This window comes from Pecten maximus, chromosome 17 (assembly GCF_902652985.1).
Source record: "Pecten maximus chromosome 17, xPecMax1.1, whole genome shotgun sequence".
NCBI lineage: Eukaryota > Metazoa > Mollusca > Bivalvia > Pectinida > Pectinidae > Pecten > Pecten maximus.
This window is the reverse complement of record NC_047031.1, coordinates 19,619,465-19,640,617: the sequence shown is the minus strand read 5'-3', so window position 1 is coordinate 19,640,617 and position 21,153 is coordinate 19,619,465. Positions and strand designations below refer to the sequence as shown.

The following is a 21,153-nucleotide window of genomic DNA, read 5'->3' as shown; positions in this document are numbered from 1 at the left end:
TTTGAATGTACATTAATTTAAGAATGATATTGACAACTAGGCCTAACCTCCAAATGTTGAGAGAAAATGGTAGATTCTTCTTGATTGTGACATCATTTGTTCCTGTGCACAGCAAACGCTGACAATCGCCCATTGTGTTTTGTATCTAGGATGCGCTGTAGATGCAACATCTGCAGCCAAGATGACTCAAGATTGAAAAGAAAAATATATAGAAATGGAGAGTAAAACTAGCATTGGAAACAAAAGTACAAAGGCTGCAAAGGGTGGTTACAAGAACAAGAAGAGCCTAATGCCACAGGCTTCTAACAAAATCTCAAAACAAATCTCAAGTACTGGACAGTCGCAAGGCTCGGGAATGAACGGAGGTAACGCCATTTTTTGTTTGATCTTGAATGCTTGACTTTGAACATATTTAACCTACCAAAATTGGAGAATAACATTTTGAACAAGTTATTTAATCTGAAGAAGGCTAACAACAATAATATCAATTCATCAACAGTTGTTGATATAGACTTATAATTTATAAATATGAATCAAATTAAAAAAAAAAAATTTAAAAGTCAAGTTAATAATTCATCATGCTTTTTTTATGATGCTTTCCTCTGTGTAGTAATTGACTGAGAAATAATTCTTAATTGAGTTTAATTTATAATGATCTTTTTCAAACCAACAGAGAAAAAAAAGGGGCCGCCACCAAAGATATGGGATAGTCAATTACAACAGATGATCATTTATCCACGCAACTTGCTTACAGTAAGTTACTTCAATATCGCTACTGAGCAATGTTTTCTGGTTTTTAATGGGAAAATAAAATCATTTAAATTATGTATAATTTACCATTGTTATACGCTTTACGTGCATTTTGTAGGCCTTGTGCACAGTGGAGATTTGACCAGAAAATGGCATACATCAATTTTATCCCTTGACTGTTTATGTTTTATGTTGAATATTAATTGTTTATCTTATTTATCTGCAAATAAGCCCACTTATTCATTTATGCTTATAACAATTTTGAAATTCGTAATTAAACTACATGTGGTTCACAAATATTAAAATGATCCTCGACAAGCTTTAATACTGAACTTTTAAAAACTAAGGGAAAGGCTCATTTTCCATGGCAAGTACGAGGTGCAATATATATTGCTTGGCTAGAGATAACTTCTCTTTCAAAGCTTGAACGTGTAAGACAGAAATGGGATACTTTGGTGTCAGGATCTAAGGATGTTATACTTCATTTCCAAAAAAAAAAGCTCAGTGCATTCAGATTACCGTAAATATTCGCGTATAGTGCGCACTTTAAGTAACTATAATATAGCCTATCCAATTGTAACAAAAATTCAATTATGAATTTTTAAGTACTGTGCTACCACAAAATTGATGTCATGTTCAGTGTAAAAAAATTGCATATAAAAATCTGTATTGAATTCATGCTTCAGTTGAAAATGAAATCCAATGATTTGATCTTTTTCTAAAGCTACGACTTCAGTTATACCAACAATCAAAGAGGAAAGAAAGCCTATTTGAACAAGTTGAGGAGAAAGATGTTGTAGTTCGTAAATTGAAACAAGAAATTCCAGGGTAAGTACAAACTATATATATATATGGCAACAAACCTAGGGCTAGACACTAATTTTCATAAAGGTGATCCTTCAGGCTAGTAGATTTCATATTTGACTAGTTAAAAGCGTGATGAAAACAGTCACCTGTGACCTTACATTGCTTTTTGAAAACGAAAAAATATGAAAAGTATCCAGGCACTGCACAGTGTGGAAAGGTTATTACTGGCGAACTACCTGGTGTACGTGTTACAATGTAGCTTTCCTCTCTATGTCCATCTTGTATGTATGTCCAGGTGTATATACATGTACATGTAAAGCCAAAGTGTGTCATCACTCTAGCAGATTCATTCCTTGAGGGATTTTTTTTTTATATATAAAAGTTCACACAATGATAATACACTGATATTTCAGACAAGTTTAAGTTATAGGGTTTTTGGGGTAAGGTCATGCAAGATCATTAAGGTCAGGTCAAGCAATCAATTGGTCTTAATGCTGTGATTTTTATTGACTTTAGACAATATGTCATTACACATTCAATTAGTAATAATTATAATCAGTTAATGGTAATTAATGAAATGGTAAGCCCTCATGCAAAAAACATTTGTATTGTGTCTGGTTTTCCGAACATGTGATAAAGTAAATAGGAAGATTTCTGTCCAAATTTCTGGTTTTAAGGAGGATTAAGTTTTGTATGCCACAAATATATTTTAACTGTCCATTTCATCTATAAGACTTATATCAGATCTATAGAGCTTAGTGAATTCATATATTTTATTCATTTTTTTTTTTCAGGAAAACAGTCATGGTCCTCAAACCAGCACCTTCCTCTGCAGAGATACAGTACAGTAAAGATATAAGTATGTCATGAAAACCTAAATACAAAAATGTTTTATTAAAAAAGTTTAAATGTGTAATATCCTTTTGTTTTTCCAAGTAGCAACTTGACCAAGTTATGTTCAACAATGACAACATCCTGAACTTTTAACTTTATTTTTTTTCCCCACAATTTTGTTGTTTTCTTAACAGAAAATCCTTTTGTCATATAAGAATGTAAGACTTGCCTTTCTATGTTGTTTCTTACAGAAATTATTTGACTAAAATTCTAGATGTGTAAGTGTCATATCACAAAAACAAGGAAAATACAAAAGTTCTATTTCTATTTTTTATTTAAATATTAACTCTTTCATCTGGAATTGTTTAACTTGTCTTGTTATAAGATAAAATAACATTCATAATCTGCGAATACATAATACAATGATATAGATATGAATAGATCAGTAATTTTGGGACCACCTCTCCTGGTATCTTACTGAATTAACTTAGCCATATAATATAAAGTATTTTCTAATTTTCAAGATGAATTAAAATGGTGAAATATTCATTCATAAAAGATTTTCTTATTTAATGATAAAGAAAATTCTGAAATACTACAATTTGTAATAAAGAGTGTCAATCAATGCAAAACTGAGAAGAAGAATTGGTGAATTATATCTTTATGCCTAGATCTCAACAAACATGGAATAAATTTTTATATAAGTTGAAAGATGGAGTCTCCGGAAACTATAGGTCAAATCTTGAGGAATCATTTGCTGAGGAATTACTTGGTCAAACCCTATATTAGTCTCTGTCCAAGGTTTAGCCCCCAGAGGTTGACGGTTTGATTCCCAAGAGTAACCAGTCTAAATCCTGGGAGCTACAGGTTTGGGTCCTATAATCAGTCCCCAAGTGTTGCTTGTTTCATCCTCAGGGGAGTCATGCACATGTATTTTGTTGTGTTCTACCGTGTCTCCTGGACAGTGGTCATACACATGTAGCTGCAAAAGGTTTTTATCAGAACCGATTGACTGCTGCAAACAGCCGACGTCATTTTGAATAAGCAGTCAAAGTAGTTTTCTTGCATGTACCTATTTGGTCTAATAATTTAAACTTGTGTTTCCATTAACATGCCAGAAAAAAGGCTCACTTTGGTAAATATATTTATTCTAAATACAGTGTACTAGTATTGACTACTACTTCTATAAACAAGGACTCTTTGCTTTATTTGTCTGACCTTGAAAATGGAAAAAAAAAACCTTGCATTACTGTTCTTTACTTCAGATGTAACAGTAGTTCATATATAATTTTGTACTGTTTTTTTTTTATAATACTTGAAAGCAAAAGCCTAAGGTTTATTTCACAATTTGAGAAATTTTCAAGATTTAATTCCCCCTACAGATTATGCTGGTCCAAGGTTTGATGACAAAGGAAAGTTTATCTCACACAGTATCCTAGGGGGACTGGAGGATTTCAAAACCATGGCACTTAAGAAAGGAGAGTTTGAGGTAGGTGTTGTCTCCAAAAAGTGATGTAGGAGAGTTTGAGGTAGGTGTATAGTCTCCAAATAATTATGTTTAATAAGATTTAAAAAACAAATCAACTCTTATTCTTGCTGAATTGACCTTTTGGTTTGCCACTAAATTCAAGAAATTTGGACCTGTTATTTAAAATTAATGACTTTTAATATTTAAAGGATATAAAACATGACAATTCATCTGTATGCAAGTCCTGAATACAGTGTGGAATCTCAAATGGTAGTTCCTTACAAACACTTGATTTCCCGCAAATAATGTTTTCATCCACTTCACTATTTGAATGCTCAGTAAAATGAGTTAACAGACAAATTTGAACTTAAAAATTCAACAACAAATAAATAAATAAAAAAATAATTAATTATATAAATATATATATATATATATATTACTGTGAATTGAGGCAGGTGTCAGGAAATTTTGGTGTGTTTTCGTCCAAACAGGGTGCTTTTATTTTGGTGTGTCTAAGATTTAAAATGTCCAAAGAAATAATTTACATGACATATATATAACTGAAACATAAATCTAAAAATTAGCCAAATGAGTGTCTGACAGTTTCATTTTCATACAAAATTTTTGGAATTACCAGGGCATCATTTTTGGCCAAAATCTCTGATGAGCAAATTACATAGATATATTTGCTTTTTCAGCACCACAGAGTATCTTTTTTTACAGATAATAGGAATGAATTCTTCAAATCATCAAAGGCCAAAGTTTTATTTCACTGTATTAAGATATTAGATGTGAGAATTTTTCTACCCTTTTTCAGCACCGAAAAGTATCTTTTCAAATTACCCAGGTTTTCAAATTACACCTGTTTCACACATTTAAAGGGAACATGTTCTTCACGCCACCAAGGCTGTTTCATTTCCTACATGTACTTCATTAAAATATTGGAGAATATATGAGATTTTTTTCAGCCCCCTAAAGTCCCTTTATAAATTACTCATGTTTTTTTTAAGTGATAGTGTTTATCACTTCATCAAAATATTAGGAAAAATAGTTAATCCCCCTAGATGTTTAATTGCCTCCCATTGTTTGTCATTTTCAGCATTTGTTCACTAAACAAGAATCCACTAAATGTGTAATTACCTCCCCTTGTTAATCGTTTTCAGCATTTGTTCACTAGGCAAAAATCCATTAATGTGTAATTACCTCCCCTTGTTTGTCCTTTTTAGCATTTGTTTAAACAAGAATCCACTAAATGTGTAATTACCTCCCCTGGTTTGTTGTTTTTAGCATTTATTCACTAGACAAGAATCCACTAAATGTGTAATTACATTTTTGCTTTGTGTCCCATTACCAAGAATAGACTCACTCCCTTCTTAAAACTTGTTTCTAATTTAACTGACAAGATGTACTTCCAAGCTGAGAGCTCTGTTTGCTTTATACAGAAAACAATGACACCAATGTTTGGCAAAATATTTGGGCTCACCTCTGTGGGTCGCCTTAATATTATTTATTAAAATTAACATAAAAACTTATCAATACATCTATGAAAAGCAAAGGTGAGCGGCAAAAATACGCCTGCCACTATAACATCAAACATGTATTGAACATATATAGTCTTTAACATATTTACATACATCATTTAAGTTGAAAAATTGCATACATATATATGAAAGTTAACAACAAAATTCTAAACTCTTTGTAACTGATAACATGATATTCATAAAGCTTTAATTGTTGAAGGGAGGGAGGGAGGTTTTCGCTTCCAAATCAGTATTTTTTTATCAATTTTCCATAAATGTCTTCTTCAATGTTTTCTAAAGATGGCGTCGGTGAAAATTTTTTGTGATGAAGATGTTGGCCTAATGACCAATCAGATTTGACCTCTGACCACTGACCCATATGTAGTGCCCTTATAAGGGAAAGTGGGCGGAGCCCAAGTTATGCACCCGAAAAGATTATTAATTGGTGACGTGAGCAAAAATGTGTTTGTAAACAAACTTTACTATGTACCTCCCCTTGTTTGTCGTTTTCAGCATTTATTCACTAGACAAGAATCCACTAAATGTGTAATTACCTCCCCTTGTTTGTCCTTTTTAGCATTTGTTCACTAGACAAGAATCCACTAAATGTGTAATTACCTCCCCTTGTTTGTCCTTTTTAGCATTTGTTCACTAGACAAGAATCCACTAAATGTGTAATTACCTCCCCTTGTTTGTCGTTTTCAGCATTTATTCACTAGACAAGAATCCACTGAGAGAAAGAGGAAGTCTGAGGTGGAAGATAATTGTTGTGGTCCACTGAAAACATGGAAATATCATTTGAAGGACTGGAAACGCTTACAGCAGCACCTCTCTGGTGGGTTCTTAGGCCAAAGATAAAATAGCTTTGTTTTTTTATTACATATTTGATTAACCTCCTGAAAAATTTTAATGTGTTTTTATGAGAATGCATTATCATGACTTTTAACAGTAGTTTGTCATCAAAATGTAAAAGTTAAGGATAGATGCACAGATTTAGGATTGTTAGATTAACAGGAATGCCTTATATGTATTTTGAAATGACCCATAGTTATCTAGGGTTTTGAGATGACCTTAATCTTCAATTTGTTTTATTTTGAGATAAATCCTTTACTTTGTATAGGCGCTGTTTCTCGTCCAATGGAGGACTTACTAATGAACACCCCAGATTTCTACCCCAGTCCGATCCTGAATAGACAACATGTACATGCAGCGCTGGAAACCATGTACTCTAGCCATGGTAAGAAGGGAGATAACTCTTGACCATATTAATACAAATTGACTAGAGGTAAATGTCACATTGGCTACAAATCTCTTATTAGTTATCAGATTGTAATAATCTTAAAAGCCTTTTGATGTTGACAGTTGATTACATATTCAGCTGTTACCCATATCATTTCCTAGAAAGTTTAACTAAAAATGCCTTTATATGTATATAGTTTAAAACCAAGATTCATTTAAATATATCAGAATAAAATGGATATCAACAATTGAAGTTTATGAGCTTATATATATATAAAGCTAGGTTTTTTGTTTTATTGAAAACAAACATTTACCAAAGAAAATATATCACAACGGATGATCAGATATGACAGTTACAAAATTGAAAGGTTTTTCAATTATATTTTTTTTCCAATACTGATATTCAAATATTTAATTCGCTGTGTGTTTTTTGTGATATTTAAAAAAAGAAATGTATTTATTTATTTATTTATTTTTTTGGAAAAAGGAGAAGAAAGAAAAGCAAGTAGATTCTGGAGACAAAGAGTTCCAAGGGGAGACGACCTGACTGGAATACAGTAAGTCAATCTGTATTTATATATAGTTATGTTACAAATCATGCAAATATAAACTGCTTAAAAATTGTCTTTGGAAAATTTTAGAAGAAAATCAGGGTCAGGAGAAAAGGCTACCAAATGTGTTCAAATGAATGACCTTGACCTACGGTATGTTTAAGGTCTCAGGGTCAAACAGGCTAAAAATTTAGATGGCCTCTTCTCATGCAATAACCAAGATGCCCAGGGACTTATAATATTAGGTCTGTGGTATACTGGGGTGAAGGACTACCAAGTTTATTCAAATGAATGACCTTGATATATCATCAAGGTCACAGAGGTCAAAAAGTTTATTTTTTTTGGCCTAAATGGTCAGTTTTGTTCATGATACTTCCAGAAAAAGACAGAATATATTAATGAAAACAAAGTGTACAATTCTTGTTCCTATAATATATAGAATTTTGTTTAACTCGCATAGTAATTCATCATTTCATATTGTATCAAAATAAAATGTTTGTTTGGTGATTTTGTAGTGTGACATTAAACCAATCAGACGAAGGAAAGTTCATGGCTTCTGAGCAGTTTGTCGATGTGCCAAAAATCATCAAGCAGGAAAAAGGTAGAAATTAATACATATTCATGATTCCCCTTATACTTAAGTTTTCAGATCAAAATCGAATAATTGTATGGTATAGACTCAAAAAGGTTAATTTGATTGTCAAACAAGGATGAAGATCACTGAAAGAACCATTTAATAATTATAAGCTGCATTTTATATGCAAAGATTTCATCTCCATGCTCCATGGATCCAGTCTTCCCATATTTTACTTGAGCACTCTGCGCAAAGTGACTTTCTTTAAATAACATTTCTTTGGATTATCAATAAAAGTTAATGGATTAAATATTGTTTCAAATCACTCTGTTTTGAAGGTGGAATTATAAGAAGCTATCCTGCATACTATACCCACTATCTGGAGGAACAAGAGTCCGCTGTCTCCGACGTCATACACATTCTCAACCCACACAAACCTGTAAGTCTCAACGTCATGACGTCGTACACATTATCAACCCACTCAAAGTTGTATGTCTCAATGTCATGTCATACACATTATCAACTCACACAAAGCTGTAAGTCTCAATGTCATGACGTCGTACACATTATCAACCCACACAAACCTGTAAGTCTCAACGTCATGACGTCGTACACATTATCAACCCACTCAAAGTTGTATGTTTCAATGTCATGATGTCGTACACATTATCAACTCACACAAAGCTGTAAGTCTCAATGTCATGACGTCGTACACATTATCAACCCACACAAACCTGTAAGTCTCGATGTCATGAGGCCAATCTCAACCTATACAAACCTGTAAGTCTTGATGTCACTGAAAACTGTTTTCAATAGATTTAATGGTAATTTTGATTGTAAATTTAGGTTGAAGGCTTAAAACCTTTATTTCCAAAACTATTCTGAACAGTAATCTGACAAATACAGTGATGTATATATACATTATTACATTGTATGTACATAATATCCATAGCTTTAAAATTTACAACTGCATGGACATAGTATTTGATAATCATAGATGGTTTGAACAGTAATCTGACAAATACAGTGACAATTGTTCAAAATACCTGATTGAGCTTGTATTCACAAATTAAACCAGAAAATTGTTCAAAATATCTTAAATTTTTAATGTAATAGAGAATTTTGCCTTAGTTCTGTGCTACAGTGACATTGATCGATTTTGAAGTTGTGACAGCGAGTTCTATTTCATTAGTATCAAAAGAATGAAAGGTTCTTCATCCATAGAAGGAGCTTAGTAGCTCTCCGTTAAAAGTATTTGATAAAAGATTTAGAACATCTTTTTATACTCAGGGCTATATGTGTAGTCTGAAATTGATGAAACAAGTTCAACACATTTGATATGCGAGTGTCACAAACCTGTTGGTATGTGGCATATCAAATAATTGAATAACCATAAGTAAGATTCTGTTTACCCAATAACTCATGCTTATACGAATACAAGGGAAACCTGTTTTTCTGAAATTGATTTCTATATATATAAATTTCAGCTTTTTTTTCTTCTCTTTATTGACAATCATGCAGCATCATATATTTAGTGTGATGCCATAAATTATTTATGACATTGCAATTGATTGTGTCATAAGCATATGCATGAATCTTACAACATCATGACATAGCCATATTACATGGTAAAAGAGGCTAGTTTTGTGATAAATTTACTTCATGCACATCAATATTTTTCATGGCACATGTTAATTAAAAGCTTATATCCTAGTGTTGCTACACTTAGTCCCTCACCATCCTACACCTGGGACATGGTGTCTGAGGGCCAGAGGAAACTTAATTGGGCTATCCCTCTATCTGTCTTTTTATCCATCACAAATTTAAGTAAAAGCTTTGAAGATTTTTCATCCGCCCATTAATACCTAAATTCTCAATTAAATAGTTGATGGAGGAATTAAGCATTTCTGGTAAAAAGCAAGATGGACCATCAGCAGCACTATCTGGTGGAGATGGACCAAATATCTCAGGGGAGACTACTCTTGGAGAAGTGTTTGGAAAGGACAATTTCAGGAAAAGGTAACAGGAAATATAAATGATTGTGTTGGAATCTTGATGTTTAAATTATTTAATATTTGTAGATAAATTGAGAAGGAATTAATGTTGTATTCATTTATCTGAATGAAACTCACAATGCCTACTCATTCAAAACCTGAAGCATTCAATAATTTCAGTATAATGCTAGCTAACAAAGAATTTCATTTCAGCGGGAAATTAATTTTCATCAATCCTATTTACTAAATTAGATAATATCAGGACTAGAATGAATGAAATTAATTTTCATCAATCCTATTTACTAAATTAGATAATATCAGGACTAGAATGAATGAAATTAATTTTCATCAATCCTATTTACTAATTTAGATAATATCAGGACTAGAATGATTGGGTACATGATCTTTGAATCTTTTTTTTTTTTAAATATTTCTCAGAAATACAATTATTTTACTTCAGTATAACAAATTCTCCAACTGTCCAACAACCAATCAGGAACAAATGGGAGGGGCCAGCTGTAATGATTGGCAGCAAAGTGTTCAAGTGGGCGGGGCCAAACCGAGACCAGGAAGGACAGACAGCAGGGATAGTCTCTGTTTTATTTGAGGGCATGGTTGGTAAAAACATCCTGAGTTATCTGGAGATTCACAATGTTGGCAGTACTGTGGTACACTATGAGTGGACGGTGAGTGAATGACTTCAGTATTTGTACAGTGTATACTGGTATTGTTTTATTAATTTCTCTTGTAAAATATATAAAATCTCAATTTTTCTGCATAGCCGTATAATAATCTTTTGGCCCGGATATGATGCGACAGGTGGCGTTACTGGTCAAGATGAAGTATGTGATTATTCAACTTAGTGGTCAATGCAAAATGCAGATATGCAGTAAAAAACGAAACAATTTAAAGTTAAGATTGAATGCAAGCTGAATAAGTGTATGTATTTTTTCAAATGACACATTAATAAAATAATATTCCTGATTCAAATGCAGTCTTATTATCACCAAAAATGATTCAAACTGATATAATTTGTTATCGGTGCTGAAACACTTTATTTCGTTCATTTATTTCACCAGCAGTTTTATATTATAACCACCAGCATTAAAGCTATGCCATTTATCTTTTTTAAAGATATTTTTGGTTAATGTCTAATGTTGATCCTAAAATAAGCTTGATTTGTGACATGTGCATCATTGTGGTGCATGATAATTTTTCCAGCCAGATTTTGTGAAACATATCCTGCTGATTACACTTTTATTTTACGGGTATTTGATTCTTTGGAAATAGAAATTCTATTTCACACTGTACTGGATATTGATATATACACTGTACATTTTTTTTACAGAAAAATAAGAAGAAAGGTTTAGAAAATCTTCCCTCCTTTCAGGACAGCAGGTTCTACTTTCTCACTGAAGGAGGTAAGATAATTGTGGAATGAGATATCATACTTAAAAAAAAGTATCCTACTAGATACATCAACTCTAAACAGTGACACCAAACACCAACAATGTTCAAGGGCAATTGTTGTATCATTCTAGATATTTTATGTGAAAAATTATCCACTTTTTCTTAACATGTACTGTAATTAAAAGAAAATAATTGATTATTGTTATTTATTTGAATTTTTTTAATCAATAAATATCTTTAAACACATTCATGACTTATTTTGATAAAGTTTTCACCACAGTTTACATTGTAAATACATATTATATACACTGACTGACCAGCTGGCCTTTCTTAAGTGACTCCCTGCCTCATAAATTTGGACCAAATTGGTCAATTTCCTTGAAAGTCACTTCAGACAGCCTTGACTGTGTTGTTTTTTGTTTAAGGTGTTATGGCTCCTGGAGAGACCCTCAAACTTCCAATCCTCTTTAAAGCAAGCATCGGTGGAATTTTCTCCGAGTCCTGGAAACTGACGACACGCCCACTGTTGTGTTGTGGTGCTAATATTGTAATAAACCTTAAAAGTGTGACAAGTGTTGTAAGACTTCCAAACCAGGAACTAGAGAAAGTAGAGGTATAAAAACAATTTGAGGGTATATAGAGAAAAATGTTATAATCTGTCCCCTTCCTGGAATTCAAAAAGTAGAGGTATACAAACAATTTGAGAGTATAGAGAAAAACCTTATAATCTGCCCCTGTCTTGGAATTAAAAAATTGGTGTACACAATTTCATATAAAGGATTATATCTAATTTGTTCGAACCTTTGACGCTGGAAAAAAAATTAAAATCTTGTATTTATCAAATGACAACTAATCCCCCCCCCCCCCCCCAAGTCCAATACTAATATTATATAAGGTAACAATAAAGTTTACATTTACAGAAATGCCTGAACCACAGGAGTGCCCTCACCATTGCCACTGAGATAGTGGAGGACATTTTCCATGCAGTGAAAACCCCACAGTCCCCGTTATCTCCAGTAATGGAGCACACATCTCAGGAGGAGAGTTTCCAGGAAGACTTCCGGGGGGTAATTATATCTTAAGTTTTCTCTTTGAAAATATTAAGATGCCTAGGGTCAAACCACTAGCTATCGTAGGTTTTTGATTCAATATGAAGTTAATTAGGGCGCCGCATCGAGAGATGCGGGTGCCCTATAGTAATCAGGTTGTCCGTCTGTCCGTCCGTCTGTCCGTCCGTCCGTCCGTCTGTCCGTTTTTTTTTCTTCTGCACAAAAATGATTGAAGGAGATGAAGGATTTGTATCAAATTGGAACTTATGATTCCTCATGCATCCTAGATCAGATGTGTAGTATTTCATGCAAATCGGATTCAAAATGGCTGTTAGGCGGCCATATTGGATTTTAACATTAACATGAAAATACTGGATCTTTGTTGTTTTTAACTGTTCACTATTCCATTATGCAAAGTTGTCAAGAAATAAACCAAGAGTTAACTGACAGAATGATCAAACTCATAGTTCAAGGTCACAAGTTCAAAGGTCAACGGTCAAGGTCATCCTGGGTCGGCTTCAAAATGCCAGGTAATCGACCCTTTTGGATTTTAGCAGTCAAAACAATTTTGACATTTTCTTATCAATGAATGATCTTGTTTTTGATATGCTTTTATGTAAATTTGAAACATTAGTTATAGCAGATTGCAGAATTGTTTATTAGGGCCCCGCATCAAAGATGCGGTGCCCTATAGTAATCAGGTTGTCCGTCTGTCCGTCTGTCTGTCCGTTTTTTTTCTTTTGCGTCAAATTATTGACAAGAGTTGGAGGATTTCGGTGAAAATTGGTACATAGTGGTATTTAGGGAAGCCAAACACAATGGTACCACTTACAAAATCGTCTGTTGCCATGGTAACAAATGGAGGTTTCTGATTGGTTGAAATTACGATATTGTTCGATTTCGGTGAAAATTGGTACATAGTGGTATTTAGGGAAGCCAAACACAATGGTACCACTTATGAAACAGTCTGTTACCATGGTAACAAATGGAGGTTTCTGATTGGTTGAAATTTCGATATTGTTCGATTTCGGTGAAAATTGGTACATAGTGGTATTTAGGGAAGCCAAACACAATGGTACCACTTACGAAACCGTCTGTTGCCATGGTAACAAATGGAGGTTTCTGATTGGTCAAAATTTAGTTATTGTTCGATTTTGGTTAGAGAATTGGTATATAGGGGTTTTGAGGGAACAATGGTTCACCTTTCCAAAACCTGTGTTGTCATGTGAATGAAACAGAGGCTTCTGATTGGTAGAAATTTTGATATTATTTGATTGCGGCGAAAATTGGTACATACAGGTATTGAGGGAAGCCGATTTTCGATGATGTAACATTTTACATATTGACATAAAACCACAATACACACATACATATACAATACTATTACAGTCTTCCATTAGCATAACTTATGACTTATGCAAAGTTGGTCACAATCAAACAAGATATCAACTGACCAAAGTTCAAAGTCAATGGGTCATATGTTAAGGTCAGATTGACATTTTTTAAATGGTAAATCTTAAGTTGGTCACAATCACACAAGGTATCAACTGACCAAAGTTCAAAGTCAATGGGTCATATGTTAAGGTCGGATTGACATTTTTTAAATGGTATTAAAGATTTTGTTATGACATTATGAAGGTAAGTTGGTGTCAAGCGACCAAATTTTGAAGTTGATTGGGTCTAAATATAAAAAGTTTTAAAACAAAAAAAGGTGAAAAAAGTACTGGTTTGGATTTCTTATACCTCAAATGACAAAAAAAGGACATTATTAAAATATTTTAAAAAATCCTTTTTTTCTCCCCTTTTCTTCACATTTGGTATGTTTTGTTTTTCAGAAAACCCTCTCAAGTTTACCTTATTAGAATAACTGCATTGAGTTTATATCAGTTTGTGTGCTCCTTGATATTAGATTTGAAACAAATTTGAAAAGTGTAATGCTTGTAGAATTCTTTTAGCTAGCTTTTCCATACAATAATAATAAGCAGTATTGTCAGTGGCCCTATTAATGCTAACATTGATGAAACAATAGCAAAGGTTAATCAAAAACATATATCTAATAGTTTCATGTCAATATATTACAATCAGTGTTTTTCCTGGGTATTTTGGGAAAACTTCAATATGCCAAATTGGGAAAATTTGAGCGCAAACTGTAAATTACACCCAAACACACACATTGAATTTTCTATGCTAACCAATTTTACAGTGCACAGTGTATTCCTAAAAACGAAACTGGGAATTTTTTCATTGATTGTGAAAAGTCGTCATACAAATGTTATTTGGAATTTTCGAGTTGATTTTGGGAAAAAATCAGGTTAAAACGCATTGAGAATGGGGTTGTTTGGCGCACCCAGTTATATAGGCAGGAAAAACACTGACAATAATTATTACATTTACCCTGAAGGGTCAGACACATAGCGGGGCCCTTTCTGACGTGTCAGTGTTCTAGTTCATTCTGAGGAATAGATATAACTGGTCCTCAATTATTCAGAAATTTTATCAATATTTCTACATTGGTCTGGCAATATTGATTAAAAATCAGAACTCTGATCCTTTAAAACATGAAGGATCAAGCTACATGTACCTGTCCTGTCATTGGACAGTATTCAACTAGTAAACTGTAGAATATAATCGTCATTTTCACACACAGAATAAAAAGTTGATAACATGGATGCATGTTCAACAGGGCAATAACTTTTATCAGAATTATATTAATTTTTACATTTACACGTTTATAAATCATATACATGTATGTTAATGTTATAATATTGAAACTTTTGCATGACTGTGATTTCAACTTTTTAAAGCTGTACTTTTGTATAGTTATGTATGATAATTAATTACAATTAAGTAAATCATCCACTAGGAATTTAATAAAGTGACCAGAATTGTTATTATTTTTTATTTCGTAGATGATATACCACTCTGGTAAAGTTAAGGAAATGGAGTCACTGTATAGTACTATCCTTACCTCCATACCAGGAGAGTTCCAAAGTCAGAAATGTTCCACTGTAGCAGTAAAACAGGTGAGTATAGGTCACAAGTTGATCAATACCACAAATTTAAGAGAGAATACTACAATATGTTATTATAACTAACATATTTGATCTCAAATCTCAGATATTCAATTTGATGACACAAGGTATACCTATTATATACATACAGTAATCCCTCGACCTATCGCCACTCGATAATACCGCCACCCTCGCATACCGCCACCTTGTCCCCTAGAACGGATTTTTGCACTCTTTAATTCCCCTGTTAAGTCCGCCACCCTCGCATACCGCCATCCGCCATATGCTTTCTAGAACAAATGTGCCGAATCACTGTATATTTCCCTCGATTTCACCGCCATGTTTTAATCGCCGTGGAACTCTTTAGTGTTCTATTTTTAGATACGGGTACTTCCCCATTTAAGCACAGGTGAAGTTACGCTTCAGTGATTCTATTCGCTGATCGAATCGTCATCGGTATTGAAAAGAGGAATGTTTGTTTTGTAATAAAACAAGTTTTGAATTCTACTCACATTGTGTATGAGTACGACTGACTGTCCGACAATTTGTTGACGCCGATAAACAAAGAGAAATTACCGAAGTGCAGACAGAAAGCGACATCATTGACTCCGTTACAAGTTTTGATAACAGTGAAACGGACCTTTAACACTGACTATGACGAACCACAACATATTCCAAGCGGAACAGAGGCAAAAGCCGCTATAGAAATGGTAATGCGATTTCTAGAAACGTCGGACAAAACAACAGAATTAGAAATAGACTCTTGCAGAATGATTTCAAAAAAAAATATCGGAAACTATCACAGACAATATGCGACAAAAGCATATCAGTGATTTTTTTTACCAAACTACAAAAACAATAACCATATTTAGACACTTTTACTGTTTAGTACCTGAAATTGAAATGTTTGTGTTTTCTGATTTGATCACAATATAAGACATTGGATTCCTACATTTTTGTTTTTGTCAAATTCGATACTACCGCCACCCTCGTTATACCGCCAATTACAACAAGAACAAAAGGTGGCGGTATAACGAGGGTAGACTGTATATCTAGATACATGAATTTTGACTTTGGTGTCCTGCTGTTGGCCTTTATTGACAGTATCTTTCAGTGAGGTAGCACTGTATAGTCAACATCAACTTTGGGCTGACACAAAGAGACAAGCACAATCATATCAGGTTCCCTAAACATCAACACACTCACCACACATTGTGTATCTGGCATTCAGACTAGCTGTCCGAGAGCTGGGACAGGAAAGACTCTTTAACCCTGATTTTCCTAGATTTCACTGTAACTCATCTTGTGTAGATGATACTTGTGAAAAAATGGACAGTACATAAGGCCATCTTACTACATTAAGCTTGGGATCAAGCTGAACTTTCCCTTTAATCTAACTGTAGGATGTTTGCCTTTAATTGATAGTGAAAGGTCACTAGTTTGAGTGCCAATGCATGTAGAGGATTTTTCATTACTCGCTCCTGTTACAGATTTGGTGTTGTTGAACACTCAATTGAAAGCTATAGGAGATTGAGAGGCTTCCCAATGGAGCTTAGGTTGTGGTTGTCTTCAGGGTTAAGATATTGTGAAGGAGGTAGTAGTGTTAAAGTAGAGAGTTTAAGGTCAACTGACTAGCTCAGACAAGTGGGAATCAGCCTACTGGTAAGATGTTTGGCATTGAGAGGTTTTTAGCTTGAAGCCTGGCATAGCATCGCATTAGTGTTTCTTTATCAATAATCTATGATATTTTTATCCTTTTTTATAACTCTAGGCCCTCGGTGAACTCATGAGCCTCGACCCAACTAATGAGGAGGATGAGGATAAATGTTGGGAGGAAGCCTGTCACAAGTACGATTGTCTCATTAGCTACGATCACCTGTGTTCCTCTCTTCTCTTCTCCTGGCCAACCCCAGTCAAAAGCCAACACTGGGAGCGATATAAAATCGGGTAAGTATATATATGGGTGTCTTACCAACTATGATGTGTTCAATATCTTCTTTTCCTGGCCCACACCATTCTACAGCAAGCACTGGGAGCTGTGTGAAATCAGGTAAATACTGAGCGGTGCCACTAGCTATGATCACCTGTGTCCCTCTCTTCTCCTGGGCCACCCCCATTCACCACCCAGCAATAGTGGATGGGGTATAAAATCAGGTGTCTGTGGTGCTTAAACAGGACATTGGCCTTGATGATACAAGGCATTGAACCCATCAAATAACCAGTTTCTGGCTGTGTTGAAAAGAAATGTACCCATTATGTATCTTTTTGTATACCTGAAAATCTTGAACATGCCAGTAAGCTGCAGCTTATATTCATTAGAAGGAAGAATTCCTGATTTCATGGCACATTTTTAAGACCGACTTCTTTTGAAGACAGTCATATTTTCTTAGGGTATTTTTGAAATTCTGATTTCAGTTTTGGGTTGCATCTCATAAGTTTTCAGACAAAAGACTTACACATATCACAAGTAGACCCTGGCCGTTCGCCTGTCTGTCAGAAACTTTAAAAAATGTTTTTAAAAATGTTTTTATGGCTCACCATTCACTTAAGTTTGTATTACAATGTATCCTCAATATTGAGTAAAACAAATTATCTATGTACTTTACTGCTAATATTTGTGTTTGTACAACAGGTTGATGACACTTCAGGGTGCAGTAGACAAGTTTATGGATATGACAAGCAGGACAGCATTAAAGCTTAGGACTTCCTCTCCGGATTGATGAGGAGGAGGATGCTCTTGACAAGGCTGGTCTGTGTAACCCATAAGCTTTAAAGTCTTTCTCTACTCTCTCCTTATATGGCAATAAGATAAGAAAAATCATGAATTTTTGTTTTGTTTTTTTTTCTTCTTTTCTTTTTATATTTTAAACTTTTTTCTTAGTAAAGAGCAATTGTTTCATGCAAGACACACATGTCTTTTGAGATTTTTTTAGGTCACCTGGTAAAATGTGTTTAAATCTTAAAACAGAATATTTTCTATAACCAAGAGGTCCATGGTAGTAATATCGGGCCATTAACATGCTGGAGAGCTATGAAGTGTGTTCAAATAAATGAACTTTATACTTTCAAGGTCATAGGGGTCAAATGTGTTGTAATCATAATTCAAATTAAAACAACTACGCCCCTGGTATTTGTTAACACATAAGAACCCAGGTGGCTATTAAGGCCCTTCAGCCTCTTGTTTTAAAAACTAAAAAATTATCAATAGCGTCATCACAAAAACAAATGTGATGATAGATTGATTTGTATATTTCAACCCCTTTGACCTTGAAAGAAAGTCAAGGTTGTTTATTTGATGCTGTAATCAACTTTCTTTCAATATTACCAGTGTGTGTATTTTTTTTCTGTTTACAGCTAGAAAAGCACCCCCAAAGAAAAGTCTGTCTGTAAAGACTAAGAAAAAAGATGTAAGTGTAACTGCATGGATTAGCAATGTTTATATGCATGAATTGAATAAATATGTCTAAACTGAATGATGATACAGAGTTTTGGTCAAGGTTAATATTCATATATAGCTGAACTATGCCAGTTTTTTGCCACACTTATGAACTTCAGGATAATTTAAAGCTGCTCCAGCACCCTGCGAATCCTATGCTTGCATTCAGTGGCTACAAGTGACAGCTCTTAAAAATTTTCGCTCCCACAGGGTTTGAGTACAAAATCACCCTCACAGTACTGTACATGCTTCACATTCCTTTGAAATCCAATATTGAAAAGTATAAAATTCATGAAATTGTAATGTCCGGTCAATTATCCATTAATTACGACAGTAAAAAGATTTGAGCGAGAAAGGCCTGTAATTCAATTAACTTCACTCCTGTCAAGGCTTATCAGCCCAGGCCCCAATCATAGATATCACATGTAGTTAGCATATATGTATATATATACAGAGTCAGTTTTTAATTTAATAACCGCCACACAATATAACAGAAATCATTGGTGTTTTCATCTCTCCATCTAGGTTTTGACATTTCTATTTTAATTTTCCCTGTTGCCTCCTATAGGTATCAACACTTTACACACTGTAACATCGCTAAAACATCCCAGCTGTATGATATGTAGTTTATTTCTCTCTGTCTCGACTGTCTCAAACTTGTAATGAGTGATGATGATATCCTGTATCTGATGTACAATCCATTGTAACATTCACAGATTGAGAAGGCCGCAGCCTCAGGTCTGACACCAGGTGGACAAACAAAGGAGGAGAGATTGAAGTCCTCCCCGTCCCATAAAGGACGTCCCAAAACCTGCAGCCCAGAGTCAAACTCAGACCCTGGTGAGAAGGTACCAGAAAGTTTCATTCCGGTTGTTACTTCAAAAGTGTCCAAAAGCAACATGGACAAATACAAGGAACGTGTCCATCTCCAGGTAAATATCGTATTCTCCTGATGTTCTGGTGGGTTATGTGCATCTCGACCGATTTTAAACTACACTGGGTCACATGACCAATAGTTAAAGTTTATAAGATTTTATTTAAGTATCATATGGTAAAATAAAACATACCCGGTATGTGTATCCTTTTTTTCCCTTTTGTTTTATCTTCCTTATCATCTTAAAAATGATATAATGAAATTCATTTTATGTGTTTTTGCTAAAATTATCTTTCTTAGATTTCAATGTAGGATAATATATAATAATTCCTTGTTTTCAAATGATTAAGAGAAAAAGTGTAAATATACTTATCTTGTGATCATTGAAAGAGAGACAGAAATGACATTTGATGGTTGGAATTTCTTTTCTGTATTCCAGGCCTACCTTATTTTGGAAACTGCCCTTGACCAGATGTTCCTATTGTTTGAAGATTAAACCTGTGAAGACTTCTACTTTCTACCCACTGTAGCAGGATAGGATTTAGCTCAGGATTGTGTGTTCTAAGATATTTCTCTGGATTCGGAAAGTTTGGATAAATGGAGTCACCAATGGATACATAAAATTATTATCGATGAAGTTAAAATATCTATATGTAGAAAATAAAAAATATCTAAACTGTTTAAAAAATTGAAATAATGACGATTGAATTGATTTAAAGCTAAAACTTTGAAATTGAATATAGATATTCAACACTTTTTTCAAAGTGAATATTACATATATACTATGTTTTGTGAAGTATCTATAAATGAAAACTTCTATTTTTATTTAAATCTGTAAATATTCTATCAAAATATGTTTTTATGGAACAGTACAGTAATTACCTCCCCTTACAAACATGATTGTAAATTAGTCCTATATACATGTATATAGGCAGTTTGTAAGGGAGACAATCCAAAACATTTACAAGGTGCCAAATAATTAAGTTGATGTTACAAACCTATATTTTTACATCTGTTATGCATAAATCATTATGTAATATATATATTTTATTTATATATACAATTTTTGATCTTTAGATATACAAAGTTTTATCAAATTCTGATAAAAATGTTTACCATATACACATGTTAATACCGAGATTTGGTTTGGAGCAATATATTGCTATTCATTTATCCACATTTTCTTTTAAAATATACATTACAGAATATGTATTATATAAACATGTATATATATATTTTTATATATTTTTGGTTACTAGTCAATAGATGAGAAATGATTTAACCAGACAGTGAAATGGCTGTTACTTTTTTAAGCTGTTAAGACATATTTTTGTCAGAAATATCCAATAAAGAAGACTAATTAAATCATTTATAATTTTTGTTGGTTTTACATCAGAACAATAGAGGATGCACACTAGATATGGGTTTTTCATTACTCGAATAAAGTTAATTTGGGCTGTTCCAGGAAAACATTTATGAGACGGCGGAAAGGCACTTTGAAATTAGCAGACCCACCTATAGAAGCAATTTAAAATTTTGATGACCCTCTAACGTATCCACTATTTTGTGAATGGTACCCTGGTATAGAAGCAAATTCTATGTAAAAAAAGGTACAAACACATCAAATAAACCCAAC

At 33.6% G+C, this 21,153-nt stretch overlaps 1 protein-coding gene across 1 annotated transcript; it reads left to right on the top strand.

The window, feature by feature from the left end:
- Positions 1–11: 11 nt before the first annotated feature.
- On the top strand, positions 12–20,944 carry LOC117315918 (MYCBP-associated protein-like). Its single transcript, XM_033870341.1, has 21 exons — positions 12–365; positions 674–753; positions 1,475–1,578; positions 2,352–2,416; positions 3,774–3,880; positions 6,085–6,214; positions 6,500–6,616; positions 7,106–7,175; positions 7,685–7,770; positions 8,082–8,182; positions 9,629–9,762; positions 10,198–10,423; positions 11,086–11,158; positions 11,573–11,760; positions 12,068–12,214; positions 15,106–15,219; positions 16,979–17,154; positions 17,840–17,956; positions 18,562–18,614; positions 19,360–19,575; positions 19,957–20,944. Exons 1-18 carry the CDS (start codon positions 215–217, stop codon positions 17,925–17,927), a joined length of 2,157 nt encoding a protein of 718 aa, XP_033726232.1. The 5' UTR covers positions 12–214; the 3' UTR covers positions 17,928–17,956; positions 18,562–18,614; positions 19,360–19,575; positions 19,957–20,944.
- Positions 20,945–21,153: the final 209 nt, after the last annotated feature.

Bases quoted from the DNA above. Each gene is read 5' to 3' on its own strand.
- LOC117315918 (XM_033870341.1), top strand. From the start codon at position 215: ATGGAGAGTAAAACTAGCATTGGAAACAAAAGTACAAAGGCTGCAAAG. The intron at 7,176-7,684 runs GTAAGTCAATCT...GTGATTTTGTAG, and splicing joins GACGACCTGACTGGAATACA to TGTGACATTAAACCAATCAG. The intron at 17,155-17,839 runs GTAAGTATATAT...TTTGTACAACAG, and splicing joins TGGGAGCGATATAAAATCGG to GTTGATGACACTTCAGGGTG.